The sequence below is a fragment of the Neopsephotus bourkii genome, unplaced genomic scaffold (assembly GCF_033783945.1).
Source record: "Neopsephotus bourkii isolate Nb327-2 ecotype Australia unplaced genomic scaffold, CSIRO-AGI_Nbou_v1 NB_923, whole genome shotgun sequence".
Classification (NCBI taxonomy): domain Eukaryota; kingdom Metazoa; phylum Chordata; class Aves; order Psittaciformes; family Psittacidae; genus Neopsephotus; species Neopsephotus bourkii.
Window position 1 is genome coordinate 705,797 of NW_026901417.1, and position 19,537 is coordinate 725,333.

The 19,537-nt window shown below is 49.0% G+C and overlaps 1 protein-coding gene across 4 annotated transcripts in view; it reads left to right on the forward strand.

The window, feature by feature from the left end:
* The first annotated feature begins 1,343 nt into the window (after window positions 1-1,343).
* Window positions 1,344-19,537, forward strand: part of PHF2 (PHD finger protein 2) — an 84,124-nt gene continuing 65,930 nt past the window's right edge. The window contains exon 1 of one of the 4 annotated variants that reach the window (XM_061357773.1): window positions 1,344-1,931. In XM_061357773.1, coding sequence (XP_061213757.1) covers window positions 1,834-1,931 — 98 coding nt within the window. In that variant the 5' untranslated portion in view covers window positions 1,344-1,833. The remainder of the gene's footprint in view (window positions 1,932-19,537) is intronic. The other 3 variants (XM_061357772.1, XM_061357771.1, XM_061357770.1) reach the window with 3 other exon arrangements.

The following is a 19,537-nucleotide window of genomic DNA, read 5'->3' on the forward strand; positions in this document are numbered from 1 at the left end:
GCCCCTTACAATTCCCCTTGTCCTCCACATGTGACTTCAGAGGAATTTTGCAGAATGATGAAAGAAGGAAGAGAAATGTCCATCTTTATTTTTGGCTCTAAGATAAATAGGTTTCCAAATGAGATGGATTCAAGATGCTGAATCCATCATAAGTGGAATTAAAATCACATCTTGGTTGGGATTCCATTTGTTTGTACGTTGAAGGAAGCTCTAGCACTTCTCAGGGAAGCGTGCCAGTGGCTACTGAACACCCCTGGGACACTGGCCCCCTAAACACCCCACAGGACTATCACTTTAACCACCTTCAGCATCTCACTGTTGAGGGGGACCAAGGTTCTGCATCCTCCATCTCGATGCAGAAGAACTTGAGGGTTCCTCTTTTTTCTGCTGCTGCTGCTGTGCCCTCTCCATGTGAGAGGAAGCTGGTGTCTGTGGGGCTGGGGAGGTTCAGGGTACATGGATGTTGCATGTCTCCATGTCCCTTGCAGCACATAGGCAGTATCCTCCTGCTTTGGTCCTTCATAGGCATGAGGGATTTAGTTTTTTACAAGGGTTTATTTGTTTTACTTCGGACAAGGGCCTGTAGGGACAGGCCAAGGGGAATGACTTGAACCTGCCCGAGGGGAGACTGAGCTGAGCTCTTAGGCAGAAGCTCTTCCCTGTGAGGGTGCTGAGGCGCTGGCACAGGGTGCCCAGAGAAGCTGTGGCTGCCCCATCCCTGGCAGTGTTCAAGGCCAGGTTGGACACAGGGGCTTGGAGCAAGCTGCTCCAGTGGAAGGGGTCCCTGCCTGCGGCAGGGGTTGGAGCTGGAGGAGCTTTAAGGACCCTTCCAACACAAACCAGTATGTGATGCTCTGATTTTCACCTCCTTCAGGGCAGCAGCCCTGCTTGCAGCGGTGGAAGGGCTGCCACTGGCAGAGGTCAGTAACTTTAAAAGTGGCAATACAATTCTACCACCTAAACCGAAGGCCATTATTTTTATTTCTTAACGAAAACCAGCACCCGTGCGCATTCGCAGGCCCGTGCCCGCAGGGACCGCAGCCCCAGGCGTTATTGCTGCCGGCGGGGCAGCACCATACTTACAGCTACTTTCCAGCGTCCCTGCCCCGCGGTGGCTCGTCCTTCGAAGAGGGAGGGCTCCTGCGCTTCGCTTTTGCGGGCACACGTTTGCCATCACCCCGCTAGCATCACCCCCCGATAACGAGTCCCCCCTCCGCCAGCCCCCATCCCGGGGGGCAGAGCCGCGCCTGGCCCGCTCTCCTCATACAACCACCGCGCTTCGGGGTATAAACCCGCCCGGACGCCCCGAGCCCCGGCGGCGGCGGAGGAAAGGCGGCGGTGTTGGCAGCTGACGTAAGGACATTACGAGGCAAGGGCCACATTTGGGGTGTTGATGAGGATCTCGGTACTGTACTGTCACCAGGGGGCACGCCACGGAGCGCATTTCGCCAAACATTTTGAATAAGAATCATTTAACAACAACAACAACAGAAAGCCCCGGCCCGGCCGGCGCTCGCGGAGCCGAAGGAGCCATGCAGCCAAACTTTGGGGAGCCCGGCGGCATTGTTGTTTTCCTGGCAGCGCCCGCCCGCCCTTGAGGAGCCGTAGCCGCATTATCGGATATTTTTTTACCTCTTTATTTTGTTTTCTCCCCCTCCTCCCGCTCTCCAGCCCCCCCATCCCCCCCACCCCCCCTTCTCCTCCTTCCCTCCGCGCCCGGGCTCGGCGCCCTCGCCGGCGCTCGGCGGGAGCAGCAGCCGAGGCGGCCCCGCGCAGCAGCCGCCGCCAGCCCCGCTCCGCCGGGCGCCCCGCCGCGCTCGGGAGGGAGCTAACATGGCGACGGTGCCCGTCTATTGCATCTGTAGGCTGCCCTACGACGTAACCCGCTTCATGATCGAGTGCGACGCCTGCAAGGACTGGTTCCACGGCAGGTAACACAAAGGCATCGGGCCTTTCCCCCCGCGTCCGCCGCGCTCCCGCCGCCCTTCGCCGCCGTTTGTCGCCGGGCAGCGCGGGGCGCGGAGCCGCCGCCGTGTGCAGTTTTCCAACAGGCCTTTTTGGAGAGCAGGAGCAGGAGGAGGAGCCACTGCCCGGCTCCCACCGCTCTCCCCCGCTGGAGATATTTTTTTGTGTGTGTTTTGTCAATTTTGCGGGATTCCCCGCACAAAGCCCCCCCCATCCCCCCGCCATGAGCGGGGCTCCGGTGTCACCGGGGGGGGGGAGGGGGGGGGCTTTGTGCGGGCTCGGGGAGGGGACGCTCCCACCGCCCGCCCGGGCCATGGCACCGCGGCGCCGGGCTCTCGCAGCCGGGGTCCCGCATGGGGCCCTGTGCGGACCGGGAGGGCGGCGGGCGCGGTGTCAGCGGGCTCCGGCGCTGCGGGCCGGGCCGCGGGGAGGATTCCGGGCACCCCCCCACCCCCCTCCGGTGCTCCGCGGCTCCCCGGGGTGGCGGGCGCGGGGCGGAGCGGGGGGCAGCCGGGGTGTTTCCCCGCTGACAGTGCTTCCATCGCCGCCAGCCCTGCGGCTTAACCCTTGGCGGGGCGGGCCGAGGGCTGAGCGGAGCGCGGCGGGGCCCAGCTCCAGCGGAGGGGCGGCGGGCGAGGGGAAACCTGGGCCGGGCGGGGCGAGCGCCTGCCCTGAGGCGGGGAGGGCCGGGCCGGGCAGACCCCGCGCGGCCAGAGCCCGCCCCGGAGCCCGGGCAGGGCACCCCCGCCCCGCCGGAATCTCCGCCGCGACCCGGCGGCCCTTCACGGGGGGCGGCTGCCCCCGACCACCGCCGCCGGCCCTGCCCGCCGAGGCGCCGAGGCCGGGGCCTGCCGTAACGGCGGCTGCCGCCGGGCGGGTGGGGGGAAGCCGCGGCGGGGAAGTGGGATCCGGAGAGGGCCGGGGCGAGGACTCTCCTTTTCGGCTCGTTTCCCCCCAAACCACCCTCGGGAGCGCCGGCGCGGCAGACAATGGGCGTGCGGCCGCGCTGGAGTTGGGGCAGCCGGGCGCAACTTCAGAGCGCGGTTGTTATTGTTGTCTTCCTTCGAGAAACGGGGAAGTTGGTGGCCGGCGAGCCGAGAACTTTAAAATACACCGAACTGCCCGGGCAGCCGCCTGGGCACCGTGCTGCGGCGCGTCCCGGGCCGGCGGGGGTCCCCTTGGCCAGGGGAAGGCGAGGAGGAGGGGGGCCAGGCAGGGCTCTGGGCTGCCGGGGAGGAGGTCGGCAGGTTGCTGGCTCTGCGGCAGTTCTCCGTGAGTGATGGAAAGTGCAAAAAGTGGAATTAAAATCCGGCAAACCACCTGGATGAGCGCGTTTTATGACAGGTATTCAGGACGTGAAGCCATAACTCTTTCATTCCAAGCGGCTCTGACAGTTGTTTCAAAACAGTTGATGGAGGTGAAGGCCAGAAGCAGTGTCTGCTGCCGCTGCAGCACACAGATGCCGAGTAGGCCCTGGGTAAGCTGCAGATATTACCCAAAACTACCCTTGCACCCCAAAAAACATTAAAGAACCTTTGCTGTGTCTCTAGGGTTGATGTTCTGCCAGCAAACTGGCAGCAAAATACTGAAATCAGTAGCTCTAGTGCCAGTGGTGGGTGCTCTGTACGTGTGGTTCCGGCTGCGAGGTTTAAAGGAATTGTGCTGGCCTGTGTGTCAGTTAAGATTTGGGTGCAGATGAGAGGGTGAGGCTGATAAGAGAAGCTTCAAATGTGGCGTGCTTGAAACTTGGAAAACTTAAGAATGTGAAGAAATAAAGATTTTCATGCAAAGTGGTGGCAGAGTGGGTTTGTGAAAGGAGGAACAGCAAAAGGAGTTAAGCTGCCTGCATATGCTGGTGAATTTTGATTAAAACAGATGAAAAGAGATCAGTTGTAGCTGATCAAGAAAACATTTCATGGGCAGCTCAGGGGCAATAGCTTATATATGGACAAAGGTGTTTTACTTTGTGGTGTGCAGGGGCAGAATGGAGTTGTAGGTCTGTTGCAGGAGTGTTGTCCCCTTAGCTCACAGAAGCATCCAGAGATTGATTCCAGAGAAAACTGAGGAGAAGGACACCTCTGACAGCATCAGAACCTCAGATAATCGTATGGGAGAAGTTTGCCGAGTGATTGAGTAGAAAACACTGGATATGTGTCCGTGACTGCTTTCCCTGGTGTTCTGTGAACAAAGAAATATTCAACAAAGAAAAATAAATGTCAGGATTTAGTTGTATAAAATCATCCTGTCTCTCTCTTAAGACACTCAAAGTACTCGTAGTGTCAGTGTTTATATGGACACTGCTGCAACCAAACCCATGCAGGTTTGCAAGGCTCATACTGTTAAGGAGGCTTGTCCATTTTTTTAATCATTTAACCCTACCTGTGTCTCTTTTTAACATGATGTACAGTGTGTGTTTCAGAATAAAAAGTGTCAGTCCTGTTCTGGGTGTATTCATGCTCCTTTTCTGACTGGGGTTTCCAGCTATCTCAGTAAATGTTTTTCATCGCTTTATTCACTTGGCAGCCACAGTGTCCTTGTGTCTGAAGTTGGGTCTCATCCCTGGGGCAACTTCAGCAGCTCTGATGGTAAATGTTTATTCTAAAAAAAATCAAATGTGTGTTAACCTTAATGTGGGTTAGAAGTTGGAAACGGGGAGTTGGAGCCATAGCTTTTGCAATAGTACTCTCCAGACCACTGCCAATGGTTTGATGATGTGCTGTTGACTACAGTTTGGAGCTCACTGCTCTCTGCTACTTCCCAATACAGGTGCCAGAGGGATGGATTCCAAGTTCTTCTGGGCTTTTACATATCACTGATCATTTTTATTACCATTTTCGGAGAGGATTTCTCTTGCAAAATGGTGTTAGATCTTTCCATATAAATCATGAGTTAATCCTGAGGAAGGTCCGAGTGGTCCCTCCCGGCTTGGCCAGGGAGGTGTCACCTCAGAGTGCTCCCTGCTCTTGCCTGGCAGTTGCCATCATTGTGGTGGTGGGCCTGCACACAGTGAAGTTGCTGCATTGGACTGTATGGCTGGATCAATCCGTACTCCTGATGGATAGAGATAAGGCGTCTGCATTGGTTCTGTAGATCAGTGGACTTTGGTAGCCTTACCCATGTGGTGGTGTTGCTGATCTATAAGAAGAAAAAGTAAAGAACCTGTCATTGCTGTCTCTGTCCTTTTCTTTCAAAAAGCTGTCTGCATCCTTCTCTTACAACTCCATGTTTTAACAACCCATCACCACAGAGCCTGGGACACTGTTCGTGAAGTGTGTTGAGCTATGCAGCCACCAGCGTGTTTGCAGAATGCTGGTTGTGACTTTTCCTTAAATTGAGTTTCATCATTTCATGCTTCCCGTTTGCCTGAGCAGCTCGAGACAAGCAGCTGCAAGCTCCGTCTGGAGAGGATGGAGATGATCTTATAGGCAAAAGGAAAATAGTGCTAAAGCAGACAGTGGGGTGGTTAGACTCTTTTGTGAGGAGCCTGTGTTCTTTGATGTGGCTCTTTGGTCTGATGAAATCCCACACATCTCAACTGCTCCTAGACCTTTGCTGTAAAAAGCCAGCCTCAGTGCTCTGTGTTTTCCTGGCTCCTCAGTCATTCTGTCATAGCCTGTCTGTGTTATGTCCCCAGATCCTGGGTCCCTTCCTGAAGGGGAGCTCCTGGCATCGTCCTGCATGTTGCCCAGTGTCAGGACTGCACGCAAGAGCAGTAGCTGGGGTTGTAGGTGCCGCTCTGCTGTAAAGCCTGTCGGTGTGCGAGATGGCTTTTTGGTACTTACAGGAGACCAGGAGAAGAGGAATAGGGAGTTGCATCATGTGCTGATGGAGCAGCAGATGCTCAGCTACTCTGCTGCCTCACTGGTAGGCCTGAATGGACAAACAGCCTTGTACTGGCTGCGCTGAAAGCTGGAGGAGATGTTTTCTGTGTCATCTGCTGTGCAGGCTTGTATTAGATGACGTGGGACAAGACAGGCCATTGGCTTGGTGGAGCGGTATGGCCAAAGCATGTTATAGTTGTTCTGTGCGAAGAGCAATGCCTTCTCCTCTGCTCTGGTGACAGTGCTAGCCACGCTCTGTGAGTCTGTGCATGGTTCAGGAGGTGCTGGCTCCAGGGACACCTTTAGTCCCTTTGCTCTTCAGCCTCTTTTCTGCTGTTGCAAGCCCAAGGGCCAGTTTGCTAACAGGCTAGGGATGTAAACTGCTGAGGATTGGAGCAGGTCACATTTTAATGACAGATCTGCATGGATCTTGTCTGTTACGGGAGTGTTACAGAATGACAGAATCCCAGCCTGGTTTTGTGTTGGAAGGGACCACCTGAAAGCTCCTCTAGTTCCAACCCCTGCCATGGGCAGGGACACCTTCCACTGGAGCAGCTTGCTCCAAGCCCCTGTGTCCAACCTGGCCTTGAGCACTGCCAGGGATGGGGCAGCCACAGCTTCTCTGGGCACCCTGTGCCAGCGCCTCAGCACCCTCACAGGGAAGAGCTTCTGCCTAAGAGCTCAGCTCAGTCTCCCCTCGGGCAGGTTCAAGCCATTCCCCTTGGCCTGTCCCTACATCCCTTGTCCCAAGCCCCTCTCCAGGTTTCCTGCAGCCCCTTTAGGCACTGGAGCTGCTCTAAGGTCTCCCCTTCAGGAGCCTTCTCTTCTCCAGGCTGCCCCAGCCCAGCTCTCTCAGCCTGGCTCCAGAGCAGAGCTGCTCCAGCCCTCGCAGCATCTCCATGGCCTCCTCTGGCCTCGCTCCAACAGCTCCAGGTCCCTCTTGTGCTGCTGCCCCAGAGCTGGATCAGGACTGCAGGAGGGGTCTCCACAGACAGAACCTGATTCTCAAGCAAGGCAAGTCCTTTTGTACACGTTTGTTCCACTAGAGATCTGTACCTGGTTACTCGTTGCATCTGTAGGTGAAAGAAAGTAAATTATTTTCTCTGCCATGGATATTCTGTTACTAGTTCTTACCACATGGACCTGTTGATGTAGGGTGGGATCAAACAGTCACTTGCTAAATAAAGTAACAAGTATTTTTGTATTTGTTTTTCCACCCTATGAGTATTTAAACTTTGATACTTACTGCCCCAGGTGCAGCTGAAGCAAGTGACTTAGTAAAATTGAAAAAGTTTTACTTATCTAAAAGTATTTCATGCTGTTGCCACAGCAGCATAAAATTATGATGTTCAAGGCCAGGTTGGGCAGAGCCTTGGGTGGCATGGTTTAGTGTGAGGTGTCCCTGCCCATGGCAGGGGGGTTGGAACTGGATGATCTTAAGGTCTTTTCCAGCCCAAACCATTCTATGATTCTATGGTTCTGTTCTATGATGAGAGTTAATCCAGGTGCTTCGGTGCTCAGGATGATCTCTGGCTGGCTTAGGAAAAGCACTTGTCTGTTACGCTGCAAAACTGAAGTACTGTGTATGGGGAGATTGTGCCCTCCCACTGGAGCGTTCAGCATTGTCCCGTTTCATGCAGGCCTGGTTTTGCATGGCAGCAGTGCAGTCCTCTCTTTTCCATAGGCTAATCTCGAGCTGTGGCCGTATTTGTAAAAAATTTTAAGATGAGGATAATCCTAAAAATATGGTGCTGTTTGCCTTAATGTTATCACAGTGGAGGGAGTTGTGCAGGTTAACTGTACCATGCCCAGCGTGATTGTCTTCAGTGTGTGCGAGTTCAGATAGGAACACAGTGTGTAAGTTCTTCCAGTACCTCAATATTTAAGATTATTTCATATTTTCCTGAAGATTTATACTCAGGAATATACTGGGGGATTGCCCAGAGAAGCTGCCGTGGATGAGCCAGCCTTGCTAATACCTCTTCTGCTCTGTCCCAGCAGAAAGAGAAACCTGAGTCGGTTAGAACCGATTCTGTAGTGCCCACGAAGCATGCCAGTTATCCTCAATAAAGTGTCCACAAGGACACTTCAGTGGGTATTGTTTGCCTTGGAAGGAACACAACCCAGACAAACCAAGACAACGACTTTTTTTCCCCCCCTTTTTTTTTTTCTTCTTAATATGAGTTGTCAGTGTGGAATGTGGAGCAGATTTGAACTTAAGATAAAACTGCTAAAATGCTTCTTGTCTTCAGGTTGAAATCACTGCCATTTTAATCCTCCAGTAGCATGCCATTATTTACACTATAAATTGAAAGTTGTTCAGAGAACCTAAGAGGCTTTTTTCATTTTAAATCTATTTTATATCTTTTAAAAAGTTCTTTTTTTAATGTCTGGGGCTGCAGAGATGTAAAAACACGGGGCACACGTGTCCCAGAACTGATGCTGGGTTTGTGGCCTCGTACTGTTCTGTGGTCCCCCAGTGATGATTGACACCAATTTCCCAAGCACTGGGAGTCTGGTGGATGGTAAAACAAGTTGGTTTTGCATGTGCCAACCCTTGTGTTCCTTGTCCTTTAGCATGGCTAGATCAGCTTCTTGTCTTACCATTTCACATCCATTTGTGCTCTGAGAAGGAGCTTGAGGTTCAGAATGGAAAATATGTCAGAGTTTTAGTATGCCATTAAAACTTGAAGTTGACCTCAGAGAGTCTCCCGCGCCACTGCAGTATCAATCACAGCTGCAGGAATACTTTGCAAGTGTTTGTTAAAAGTATAGTCTCAATTGGGTCGCAGATTTCTAAATACAAAGTTTTATCTGCAGTTGTGTCTGCAGAGAAAATAGGCTAAAGGGTTGGAAGCCTGTACTGGGTGAAGATTTAAAAGGGTTGAATCTGAAAAAAAAAGAAGCTTGCATGGAAATTGAAGTTCACCCTTCACTTTTCCATGGTGGTATTGTAAAGCTGACATCCCCAGGAAAAGCACTTGGCACAGTGCTCAATCCTGAATGGTGGGATAGGCTCTATGTTTAGGTGTCCATGGAAAAAGTGCATCAGCTTCCCCATTTCTGAGTCTCCTGCCCTCTTCTGAACCACTGCCCAAGTAGTGGACAGGTTTCCAATGGATGCCCATGCAGCACCTAGGTCTGCAAAGCTGGCTTTGAAGCCCAACAGACATTTTTCTTTGATCAGTTCTCTGCTCTAGGACTGAACACCACTCTTAGACTCCTCTAGGTTTACCGTGCCTGGGTGTCTTCTATTTAAACTTTCTCCTTAGAACACCTCAAGGTTTCAGTTTGAAAAAGTGTTTAACTAAGACTTTGAGTCTAGTTGTGAAAAGAACTGATTACTCCAGTTTCTGCAAATAGGAGTTTAAGTAGCATGAGTGCTTAGCTGGCCCGAACATGAAGGTTTTGATGTGTCAGCTCAGAAATCATGGAGTTATTCTCCAAATTAAAGTACGCTTTAGAAAATACAGCTCTAAGTAATACTAAGTGTGGACAGTAACGTGGGAAGAACTGGCCTACAAGTATGTTGCTTGATGCACTGGTACGTGAGAGTATGTATAGAAGACAGAAGGGTGTTGTATATAAAGATTCTTTTAATTTAAGAGGTGTTTGCACAGATTTTGCCTCTGAAAGGATAAAATATTATGAAGATTAAGCACAATTTTTGTTTACTAAGAAAAGGAACATTAGAAAAAGAGTATGAGTTAAGGAGTGCCCTTCAGCAGCCTGAGCCTTTAGCTCTGTTGTGTTTGGTGAGCAGTCCTACAAGCACCCGAGTGCCTGTTCATTTCAGTAGTAGTGGGACTGCACCCTTACCAGGTGCTGGCTCTTAATCTAATAAATTAAAGCAGTGTTAGAACAGAAAAATCAGTGGGAATTGGTTCCCCCGGGGTTTTGTCTTTACTGCTGAATAGCTCTAGAATGAAGGAATAATGAAGGGACTTTTGATAAGGGCCTTTAGGGACAGGCCAAGGGGAATGGCTTGAACCTGCCCGAGGGGAGACTGAGCTGAGCTCTTAGGCAGAAGCTCTTCCCTGTGAGGGTGCTGAGGCGCTGGCACAGGGTGCCCAGAGAAGCTGTGGCTGCCCCATCCCTGGCAGTGTTCAAGGCCAGGTTGGACACAGGGGCTTGGAGCAAGCTGCTCCAGTGGAAGGGGTCCCTGCCTGTGGCAGGGGTTGGAGCTGATGAGCTCTAAATACCTTCCAGCCCAAACCAGTCTGTGACTCTGATATAAAGGTGTGCGGTTGCAGCACTAGGGTGCTTTTTTGTGTGAAAATCAACTGGATTTTTCATAGTAACTATTTTATGCATCTTACCTGTGGCTGGGAACACTGTCATATGGGTATGTATTAGAAAATCCTATACTTGCTAAGTGATATGGATAATAATTCCTTTCTAGATATTTATTTGAAAAAACTAAGCCTGTGCCCAATCTATTTTAGGCCATTATGCACAATCTATTTTAGGATGTTACCTAGCTGTTTCTTACATCTGAATACTGTCCATGTGGAATTTAATGGCAGTAGCAAAGTGTTTAGCAGATTTTACAAGATCTGTCATGTGGACTTGCTCCTGAGGGGATTTTCCCCCACTCCATGGAATGACTGAGTAGCTCAACCCGTCCTGACGCATACTCTGTGAGGGACAGTGGTGTCCCTGTGATCATGGTCTCTGGTAGAGTGGTGGGATCAGACTGCATCTTTGCTTGGGTGCTTGGTGCTCTCCAGACATGGGATCCCAGCCCTGGGTGCTTCTTGCCTCGTGAGGGGTGGTTTTTCTCTGGTCTCAGAGAGTGCAAACCCCTCCTGTTGAGCCTCTGGGTAGAGTTGGCTGACAACATGTGAAGGACACCGAGCCAGCAGCCCAGAAAGGAGTTCCTCTCTTTGCTTCCTCCCAGGCACATCCCCAAGGAATGATCGGTGACACTTCTCTTGATGAAGCCATGGCTTAGCAATGTCTCTACAGACCTGAGCAGATGTGAGGACACCAAGTTGCACTGTGGTGTTCGTGTGCTTACAGTGGCACAGCTAACTAGTGCAAGCCTCTAATGGGATAATCCACAAGTTTCAGTATCTTATCAGTTAGTTTTAGCGAGTAGTTGAGAAAAGCAGGAAAGTTAAGCAATAGTGTATTTTGTCATCGTCCCCCCCCCCCAAAAAAAAAAGGATTGTAAAAACAAGAATATATTTAAATTTTCTATTTGCAGTTGTTAATGTGATCATCTAGAACTGTGTGAGGTGAGAGCAGTTGGAGTTACAGTTGCCCTTTTGTTTGCATTTAATGGCTTATGGATTTAATTGTGTTTTCCTCTTTCAGCAAAAAAATGAGGTACATTTACTCTCAGGGAGAGCATTTTTCCTTGAGGTTTTCGTGAGGCCCTTAGTGACGTGGTTTAGTGGTGGCCTTGGCAGTGCTGGGGTAAAGGTTGGACTTGATGAGCTTAAAGGTTTTTCCCAACTCGTTGGTTCTGTAATTCTATGCTCTGGCTTACTGAAAGGATGTAACCAGTGATAAAAAAGTAGTGAGATATTTCTACAAGGAGTCATTAGTTGTGATTTTTTGTTAAGCCTCCTTTTTGCTGTTAACATGTCAATGGAAGGTGATGGAAATGTGGAAACTGGCAGGAACATTGTTCCTGTGTCGTATGTGCCACTCTTCTGGAAAAGCTGGATTTGATATGGCCAAATTATAATGATTTAAAAAAAACACCCTAATAAATGTATACTCATGGTTCTGAAAAAAAGATCCTCCTGTGCTCCTTTGGCACAATGACCCCTTGTCTGCATTGTGTGTGGACAGCAGACAGGTCTTAGGTGATGAGATGATATCTTTGGTTTTGGAGGGCGTTGCACATGGAGCACACATGGTTACGGTATGCATTTGCGATTGCTCATGTGTATAAAAATACACTCATTAAGTGCGAGCCATGTGGTTGTGATTTACCCTTCCAGCTCGGGTCTGTGTTGCTCCTGTGACGGTGCTGAACAGTGTCCCATTGTGTGTGCCTAGCGCTGGGCACCGCACAGGCCTCTGCCTTCTACTGCCAGATACTACAGAGGCTGCAAATGGTTTTCATTATGGTTTTAGATGAACGTGGAATAATGTGGGAGCACGGGAAACAGGCAGTGATCGTCCCTGGGGAATACAATCCCCACAGTCAGAACATGAGCACTATTCAAACCCCTCTATTGACCATCTCACCAAACCTCTGGATTGAGGCAGGAGGAGGAAGCAAAAGGGCTTAAACTTCTACTGCTGTTTGGCCTGTGTCTAAACAAGTACAGCGTCACCTGGATCACCCTGTAACCATTTCTGATTTTCTTTCTCTGCATTCATGATCACTAAATACCCTTAAATACAATTGCAGCAGTTGCTATGGAATGTAAAATTAGAGTGTATCTGGTGTACTTTCCTTTTTTTCCTTTTTTTTTTTTTTTTTTTTTTTGTTAAAATGTGCAGTTTATTGGCTGGAATTAGTTGAAGCAGGACCATTTGGGCCTCCAGCTCCTTACAGACTGCTATAGGCAAAGCATATGAGTTCCTATACCAGAAGTATTTCTTGTGGAATCAAAGAATGCTGTTGTGGTGAAGAATCCTGCTGGATACCTGAGTGAATCACAGAATCCCAGGCTGGTTTTGGTTGGGAGGGACCTTAAAGCCCATCCATTCCAACCACTGCGATGGGCAGGGACACCTTCCACTGGAGCAGCTTGCTCCAAGCCCCTGTGTCCAACCTGGCCTTGAACACTGCAGAGCTGCTGCAGCCCTCACAGCATCATCACGGCCATCAAATATTGCAAAGTTTGCTGATGCAGACTTGGCACCCAGTGTCAGTCAGTGCCTGACAGAAGGGAAGGAAAGGGGATGCCTCCAACAGCAAATTCAGATTCAGAGGCAGCTCGAGTCGTCAGCCGGCTGTCAGGATGGAAGCCCAGCAGACACAGACCACAGTACTGTTCCAGACCTTCCCGGTCTCCTGGTCTGCTGGCTTTCTCCTCCAGAACAAATTCCACTCTTCTTCCTCTTACAGAGAGAAACTATTTATTTTCTTCATTGTGTTACGTATTACATTTAAAATATCAATGTATTAATTAATGTGCCTGCACAAGAGAGAGTTATACCAGACCCAACCACGGAGCAGTTAACTGCCTTGACCAAAACTCAGGAGGAAAGGAGCAAAGCCAGTGGTGAAACCTTGTCCCATCTCCCTGTTCTCTTCATTTATGTCTGTGTCTGACTAGTATGTCTGGTAATACAAATGTCAAGTATTTAACACAGAGACCTGACTGTAACAGTTTTCACAGCAACTTTAAATCCAGGCTACCTTTATGCTCCACAATTGTACAAAACACACTGAAGTCACAGCAGATCAGCTCCAGGCTGCACTGCACCCTGCATTTCAACCAGAGCACCAGGCACACTGCAACAAGAGATCAAAGTGCTGAATGACCAAGGAAAGCACAAAGAAATAGATAACTTTCCCCCTAAACTAAGATTTTAGTTTATTGCATGGAACAGGAGTTAGTATTACAAAATCCAGTTTGGGCAAGTCACCACAAAGCACTCCCAACAGCTGCTGTGACCACAGCACCACCTTGGGCTCACCATAGAAGTTACCTGCTCACCCCTGAGCACAATGCTGGGTCACTGGCTCTAAAGAAGTTCAATACTTCATTATTTGGGAACCTAGAGAATTGCTTACATGGGACCTGTTGGAGCAAGGCCAGAGGAGGCCATGGAGATGCTGCAAGGGCTGGAGCAGCTCTGCTCTGGAGCCAGGCTGAGAGAGCTGGGCTGGGTCAGCCTGGAGAAGAGAAGGCTCCTGAAGGGGAGACCTTAGAGCAGCTCCAGTGCCTAAAGGGGCTGCAGGAAACCTGGAGAGGGGCTTGGGACAAGGGCCTGCAGGGACAGGGCAAGGGGAATGGCTTGAACCTGCCCGAGGGGAGACTGAGCTGAGCTCTTAGGCAGAAGCTCTTCCCTGTGAGGGTGCTGAGGCGCTGGCACAGGGTGCCCAGAGAAGCTGTGGCTGCCCCATCCCTGGCAGTGCTCAAGGCCAGGTTGGACACAGGGGCTTGGAGCAAGCTGCTCCAGTGGAAGAGGTCCCATGGCAAGGGGTGGGACTGGATGAGCTCTAAGGTCCCGTCCAACACAAACCATTCTATGATTTCTACTTTGCAGAAGCCCAGCAAACTTGTAATTGCGTGCAGCCTTCCTTTGTTATTTGGTATCTTCAAGGCAGAATGTGTGTCTTGAACACGCTGCGCTCCTTTGCAGATTGGCAGTGATATGGCATAGCAGATAACTGACAATCCACTGTGATTTTTCTGAGTGTGTGTCAGAATATTTAGCTCTTGTAGTATGTGCTATCTGAATCAACAAATCTGTGTATAAGTTGTAGTTTCTGGAATGCTGCTGTCAGAGATGTGGGTATGTCATTTGCTTTCTCTTCTGCGGATTTTTGGATTTAATTTGAGGTTTTGTTTTTTCTCAGCAAAAGTTACCTGATTTTACTTCTTAGGTAACTCAGAGGTTAGATTACATCAGTGTGTTTTTCTCCTGCACATTCACTGCTCACTGTAACAGGAAACCCCCACGACCTGGTTCACAGGTGATGTGATTGTGTTCTTCCCATTTGAACGCAGTCCATGGTTCTTGTTGGGTGACATGGGTATTGCTATAGATGTTTGAATTCCAGATTAATTTTTGATGTTTTCAAGCTGTATCATGTGGGGGGTAGGTAAGAAAATTGATGCCCGTAGGGTGGCTCTGGTGACATAGCATACACACATACACCATAGCACTTGCAGCAGAGAACCCCCTCTGTGCTGGGCTGCACCCCCAGAGCGTGAGCAGCAGCTCAGGGAGGGGATCCTGCCCCTCTGCTGTGCTCTGGGGAGACCCCCCCCTGCAGCCCTGATCCAGCTCTGGGGCAGCAGCACAAGAGGGACCTGGAGCTGTTGGAGCGAGGCCAGAGGAGGCCATGGAGATGCTGCGAGGGCTGGAGCAGCTCTGCTCTGGAGCCAGGCTGAGAGAGCTGGGCTGGGGCAGCCTGGAGAAGAGAAGGCTCCTGAAGGGGAGACCTTAGAGCAGCTCCAGTGCCTAAAGGGGCTGCAGGAAACCTGGAGAGGGGCTTGGGACAAGGGCCTGCAGGGACAGGGCAAGGGGAATGGCTTGAACCTGCCAGAGGGGAGACTGAGATTACACATTAGAGTGGCTGGCTCCCTCCTGGGTCCCAGGTCTTGGTTGTGCCACAGGTCTTCAAAGGGACGGAAGTTTCAGGGGGAGTGTCACAGGCACTTCAGGAAGGATGGAGTACCTGAGGGAAACCCAGCCTGAGAGGACTGAAAGTGTTCTTACTTTAGGTAAGGTTTTATCTTTGAGGAGAGCAAGGCTGAACTCTAATTCTGTGTTGATAAGCCACTAGAAGGAAAACAGTACTAACATTTTGTTATGTTTGTAAAAGTCATAAAAGCTGTCTGGAGAAAAAGAAAAAAATGTATTAGAATCACAGAATAGTTTGGGTTGGAAGGGACCTTCAAAGCTCATCTAGTCCAACCCCCTGCAATGAGCAGGGACATCTTCAACTAGAGCAGGCTGCCCAGAACCACATCCAGTCTGGTCTTAAATATCTCCAGGAATGGTTGCATCCACTACCTCTCTGGGCAACCTGTGCCACTGTGTTACCACCCACACTGTAAGCAATTTCTTCCTCATGTCCAGCCTGACTCTTCCCTCTTTTAGTTTAAAACCATTCCCATTTAATAACTTAGGTAGCTTTGGAAATAAGTGCCACTGGTAACAGTTTGCATCTTCCTACTCTTTTTCTATATGAGTTCCAGTAAATGTACCATCTTGCTATGTGCCACACAATCTGTAAATTATAATTGTAAAATTATAATTTTAAGGAATAATGTTAAACATAAATATAATGTTAATTGTGCTTAGGAATGTGTGTCGGAAAGAAAACAACACTTCATCCAGGACTCAGTGGAAGCATAGCGAAGTCTCAGTACCATGTGCTAGGTGGTGTAGGCTGAAAGACCCAGAGGCTCCAGGTGTGTGAACAATAAGAGCTACTCACTGTGTCCATGGAGACATTTAAGCCACAGCTCAAAATGTAACATGATTACATTTTTTTACAGTTCTTTGGTAAGTGGAAGTCTGCTCCATAAATTGTGTGCAGTGTTTGTGGGTTTGCAGATGGAAGCAAACAGCAGTTTACAGCAAATAGCAATTTACAACAGTGCAGCATCACACTTGTAACAACATGCAGTCTCCAGAGCACCTTCTTTACTAATGCCACCAAGTGCTGCTGTGTATTTTAGGTCCTGTTAGTGCTCCTCCACAGTTCAAAACACATGTTATTAAGAAATATTTCAGGGTTCCCATGTCAGTTTGGACCAAATTAGTTGCTCAAATGGGATGTTTGCGCTTCCCGACACATTCAGAGTGATTTGAAAGTAGACTAAAAAAACTTACAGGAGGCTGCAACATGTGTTTCCTATTGGAAACAAATTAGTGTTTTGTTATTATTTGCTGGTACTGGCATCATGAAACTTAAGGAAATCAGTTTTAGACAGTCTGCTTTGAATATTATTTCTTATATGTGTTTTCAGATCTACTTTTTGAACTTTTGAATATTTTCTGCTTTTAAATGACACAAACCCACAGTAAAAGATTTGATAAGGAGAAAGAAGAAAAGCATCATCTTAAACACTCATCAGATGAAAAGCATAATCTTAAAACTAGTTTGGCTGCCAGAAAACAACCATTATGGCCCATGAATGTGACCTTATGGCCACTTTTGAAGCTTGTCTTTTGCTTTCCATTCAGACTGCAGAAAATATAACAAGATTTTATCTGTTCTGGCTGGCCAAGACAGGTTTTGCAGCATTATCAAACAGGTAGTGAACAAAGAGATGAAAAAACAAAAGACACAGGAGTAAACAGGTACACTGGGGAGTGAAGAGTAGGAATGTTTTTTGAAGAGTTGTTAAGACCTACATTGAGATACTGTTTTCATAGAATGCCAGAATCCCAGACTGGGTTGGATTGGAAGGGACCTTAAAGCTCATTCAGCTCCAACCCCTGCTGCGGGCAGGGACCCCTTCCACTGGAGCAGCTTGCTCCAAGCCCCTGTGTCCAGCCTGGCCTTGAACACTGCCAGGGATGGGGCAGCCACAGCTTCTCTGGGCACCCTGTGCCAGCGCCTCAGCACCCTCACAGGGAAGAGCTTCTGCCTAAGAGCTCAGCTCAGTCTCCCCTCTGGCAGGTTCAAGCCATTCCCCTTGGCCTGTCCCTACAGGCCCTTGTCCCAAGCCCCTCTCCAGGTTTCCTGCAGCCCCTTTAGGCACTGGAGCTGCTCTAAGGTCTCCCCTTCAGGAGCCTTCTCTTCTCCAGGCTGACCCAGCCCAGCTCTCTCAGCCTGGCTCCAGAGCAGAGCTGCTCCAGCCCTTGCAGCATCTCCATGGCCTCCTCTGGCCTCGTTCCAACAGCTCCAGGTCCCTCTTGTGCTGCTGCCCCAGAGCTGGATCAGGACTGCAAGGGGGGGGTCTCCTTGGAGCATGGCAGAGGGGTGCAGTTCCCTCCCTTGACCTGCTGCTCACGCTGTGGGAGTGCAGCCCAGGATGAAGGTGGCAGTTTTGGGTTTTGTTTGTCTGGGATTTCTTTGGGTGGTGTTTGAGTTTTTTTTTCTTTTTGTTGTTGTTGTTTTGGGTCTTTTTGCTAGAGAAACCTCAGCAGTGTCACTGTCAAGTGCTGGCAGCAGCCAGTGCTAGGGGTGGTAGGCTCAGCTGCTAGGCAGGGGTGCTGCTGCCCGGGGCAGTGCTGGCCACGTGTTTCCCAAAAAAGGGTCAGGGAACTTGCTTTCCATTTGAAATTCATGGTTAAATCAAATTCTGAAATTTACTGAATTTAGGAGTTCTTTCCTCCATGTATTTAGGGGAGGTTTGAGTTTGTCAGGTGCCTGAAGAACCCCCACTGCTTCCTGTTTCTTTGTTTTAGCTTACATTTTGATTTAGGCAAACTTACCACATAGACTATCCTTGTGTTACTTGGAAAGTTTGTTTAAACTTTGGCTTTTCACAATAGGTGTGACTTTCACAAGTGTTGGGTATCACTCTGCTTCTGTATGAGCAGCTGCGAGACCAGCAGTTCCTTCTGGCTTCTGGTTAGACCATCACATGCTGAACAGTTTTGTAAATCCCACCACACGTCTTCCTGTGTTAAAATGAGCATGAACCTCTCCTCCCACCTTGGGAAATCAGAATCCCCATCCCTGCAGTCCTGGCTGCACTCAAGCAGTGTTTCTCACATGAGTAAGCTCCAGTTCGCCTCTGGGTCCTAAGAGCAGCACTGTTCGCTGAGTCTGGCTCTAAGACTTACTCCCTAGATAGAGCTTAGAAGAATAGTTTTGTGCAATGTAATGTTCATTTTTAGTGAATTAATTTTGTAGGATTCACTTAGAAGATCCCTGGGATGTTGCCCAGCTGCAGTGCCTGATTGGCTACTGGTGTTTGCAAGGCATCATGTCTTTGGATGAGATGCTGTTGTGACATCTGTAATGAACAACTACTGCAAGGAGCAACTGCTGCAAATAGGTGTTGGTATGTATGTACTCTGAAATTGCTGCTGATCAATGATGAACCCCAAACGATGCAGCACACAGAAGGAATCCACTCAGCAGCAGTGCCATTGGTTCTGTTTCAGTAAATAGAAGTTCTGCCAAAGTCAAGGGGGAGCAAAGGAGCCCCATCATCCAGTCTCACTGGCTGATGCCTTAATCATCAGCCTGTTACATCATACAGCTTCCAAAAGTGAAATCGATCCATTTGCAGACCAGGAGAGAAACCAGTAGTACCAGTTAGCTGGTGAAGAGTGTGCATTTAGGGCTGAGTTACCAGGTGGAGCAAATTACTGTGAGTCCATGGACAGAAAAGGACCTAATTTCATACCAGCCCAATGATTAGTCTGAATGTCTGATCCTAGGAAACCTGTGTGCTTTACACCTCTGGATAGTATAAATATTACTACCATGTTTCTAAACATGTAGATTTGCCTTTTTTCCCCGCTATCTTGTATGTTATTCATCATTCTGAGACATATGTGCTATCTGCTCTGTCAAAGGAGAAGATGTACCATCTCCGTGATGCTGTCTTCAGCCATCTTCTATTGTCATTAGTTTTAATATAGCAAGTTCTTCATAAATAGAACAGTGAAAATCATTCCCTTTCCTTCTCCTCTTCTCAATATACCATTGATTCATTGTTGAAGCTTCCCCTATGAGCATTACAGTTGGCTCAGGTTGTTTGCCATACAAAATAGATCATGAAAAGGGAATGCCAGTGTACTATCAGGACTGCTGTGTGTTCATAAATAAATATATATATATAAAGAATATATAAAAGTGATACTGTGAATGAAAATGGGATCCATCCAAATGTTGGAGTGTATTTTAGTGAGCTCTTAGCATAACACTGCCTATGCAAACTACAAGTGACCTCAGATTTGAAAATAAGTTACATAAATGGACGTCGCAATTAAACTAAAGCAAACTCATGCAGTACTCAGAATTGTATTTATGTCTATTTTAGTACAAGTGGTTGTTGTCGTACAAAGTTAATGATGTTGCCTGGGGCTTTGTTGCTGTTTAGGTTGTTTGGAACATGTTGATTTGCATTTGTCTGGAGTTTGTTCACACATGTACTAATGGTCACACATCTCCAGGGTGCTCTTCAGCACGTGTGGCC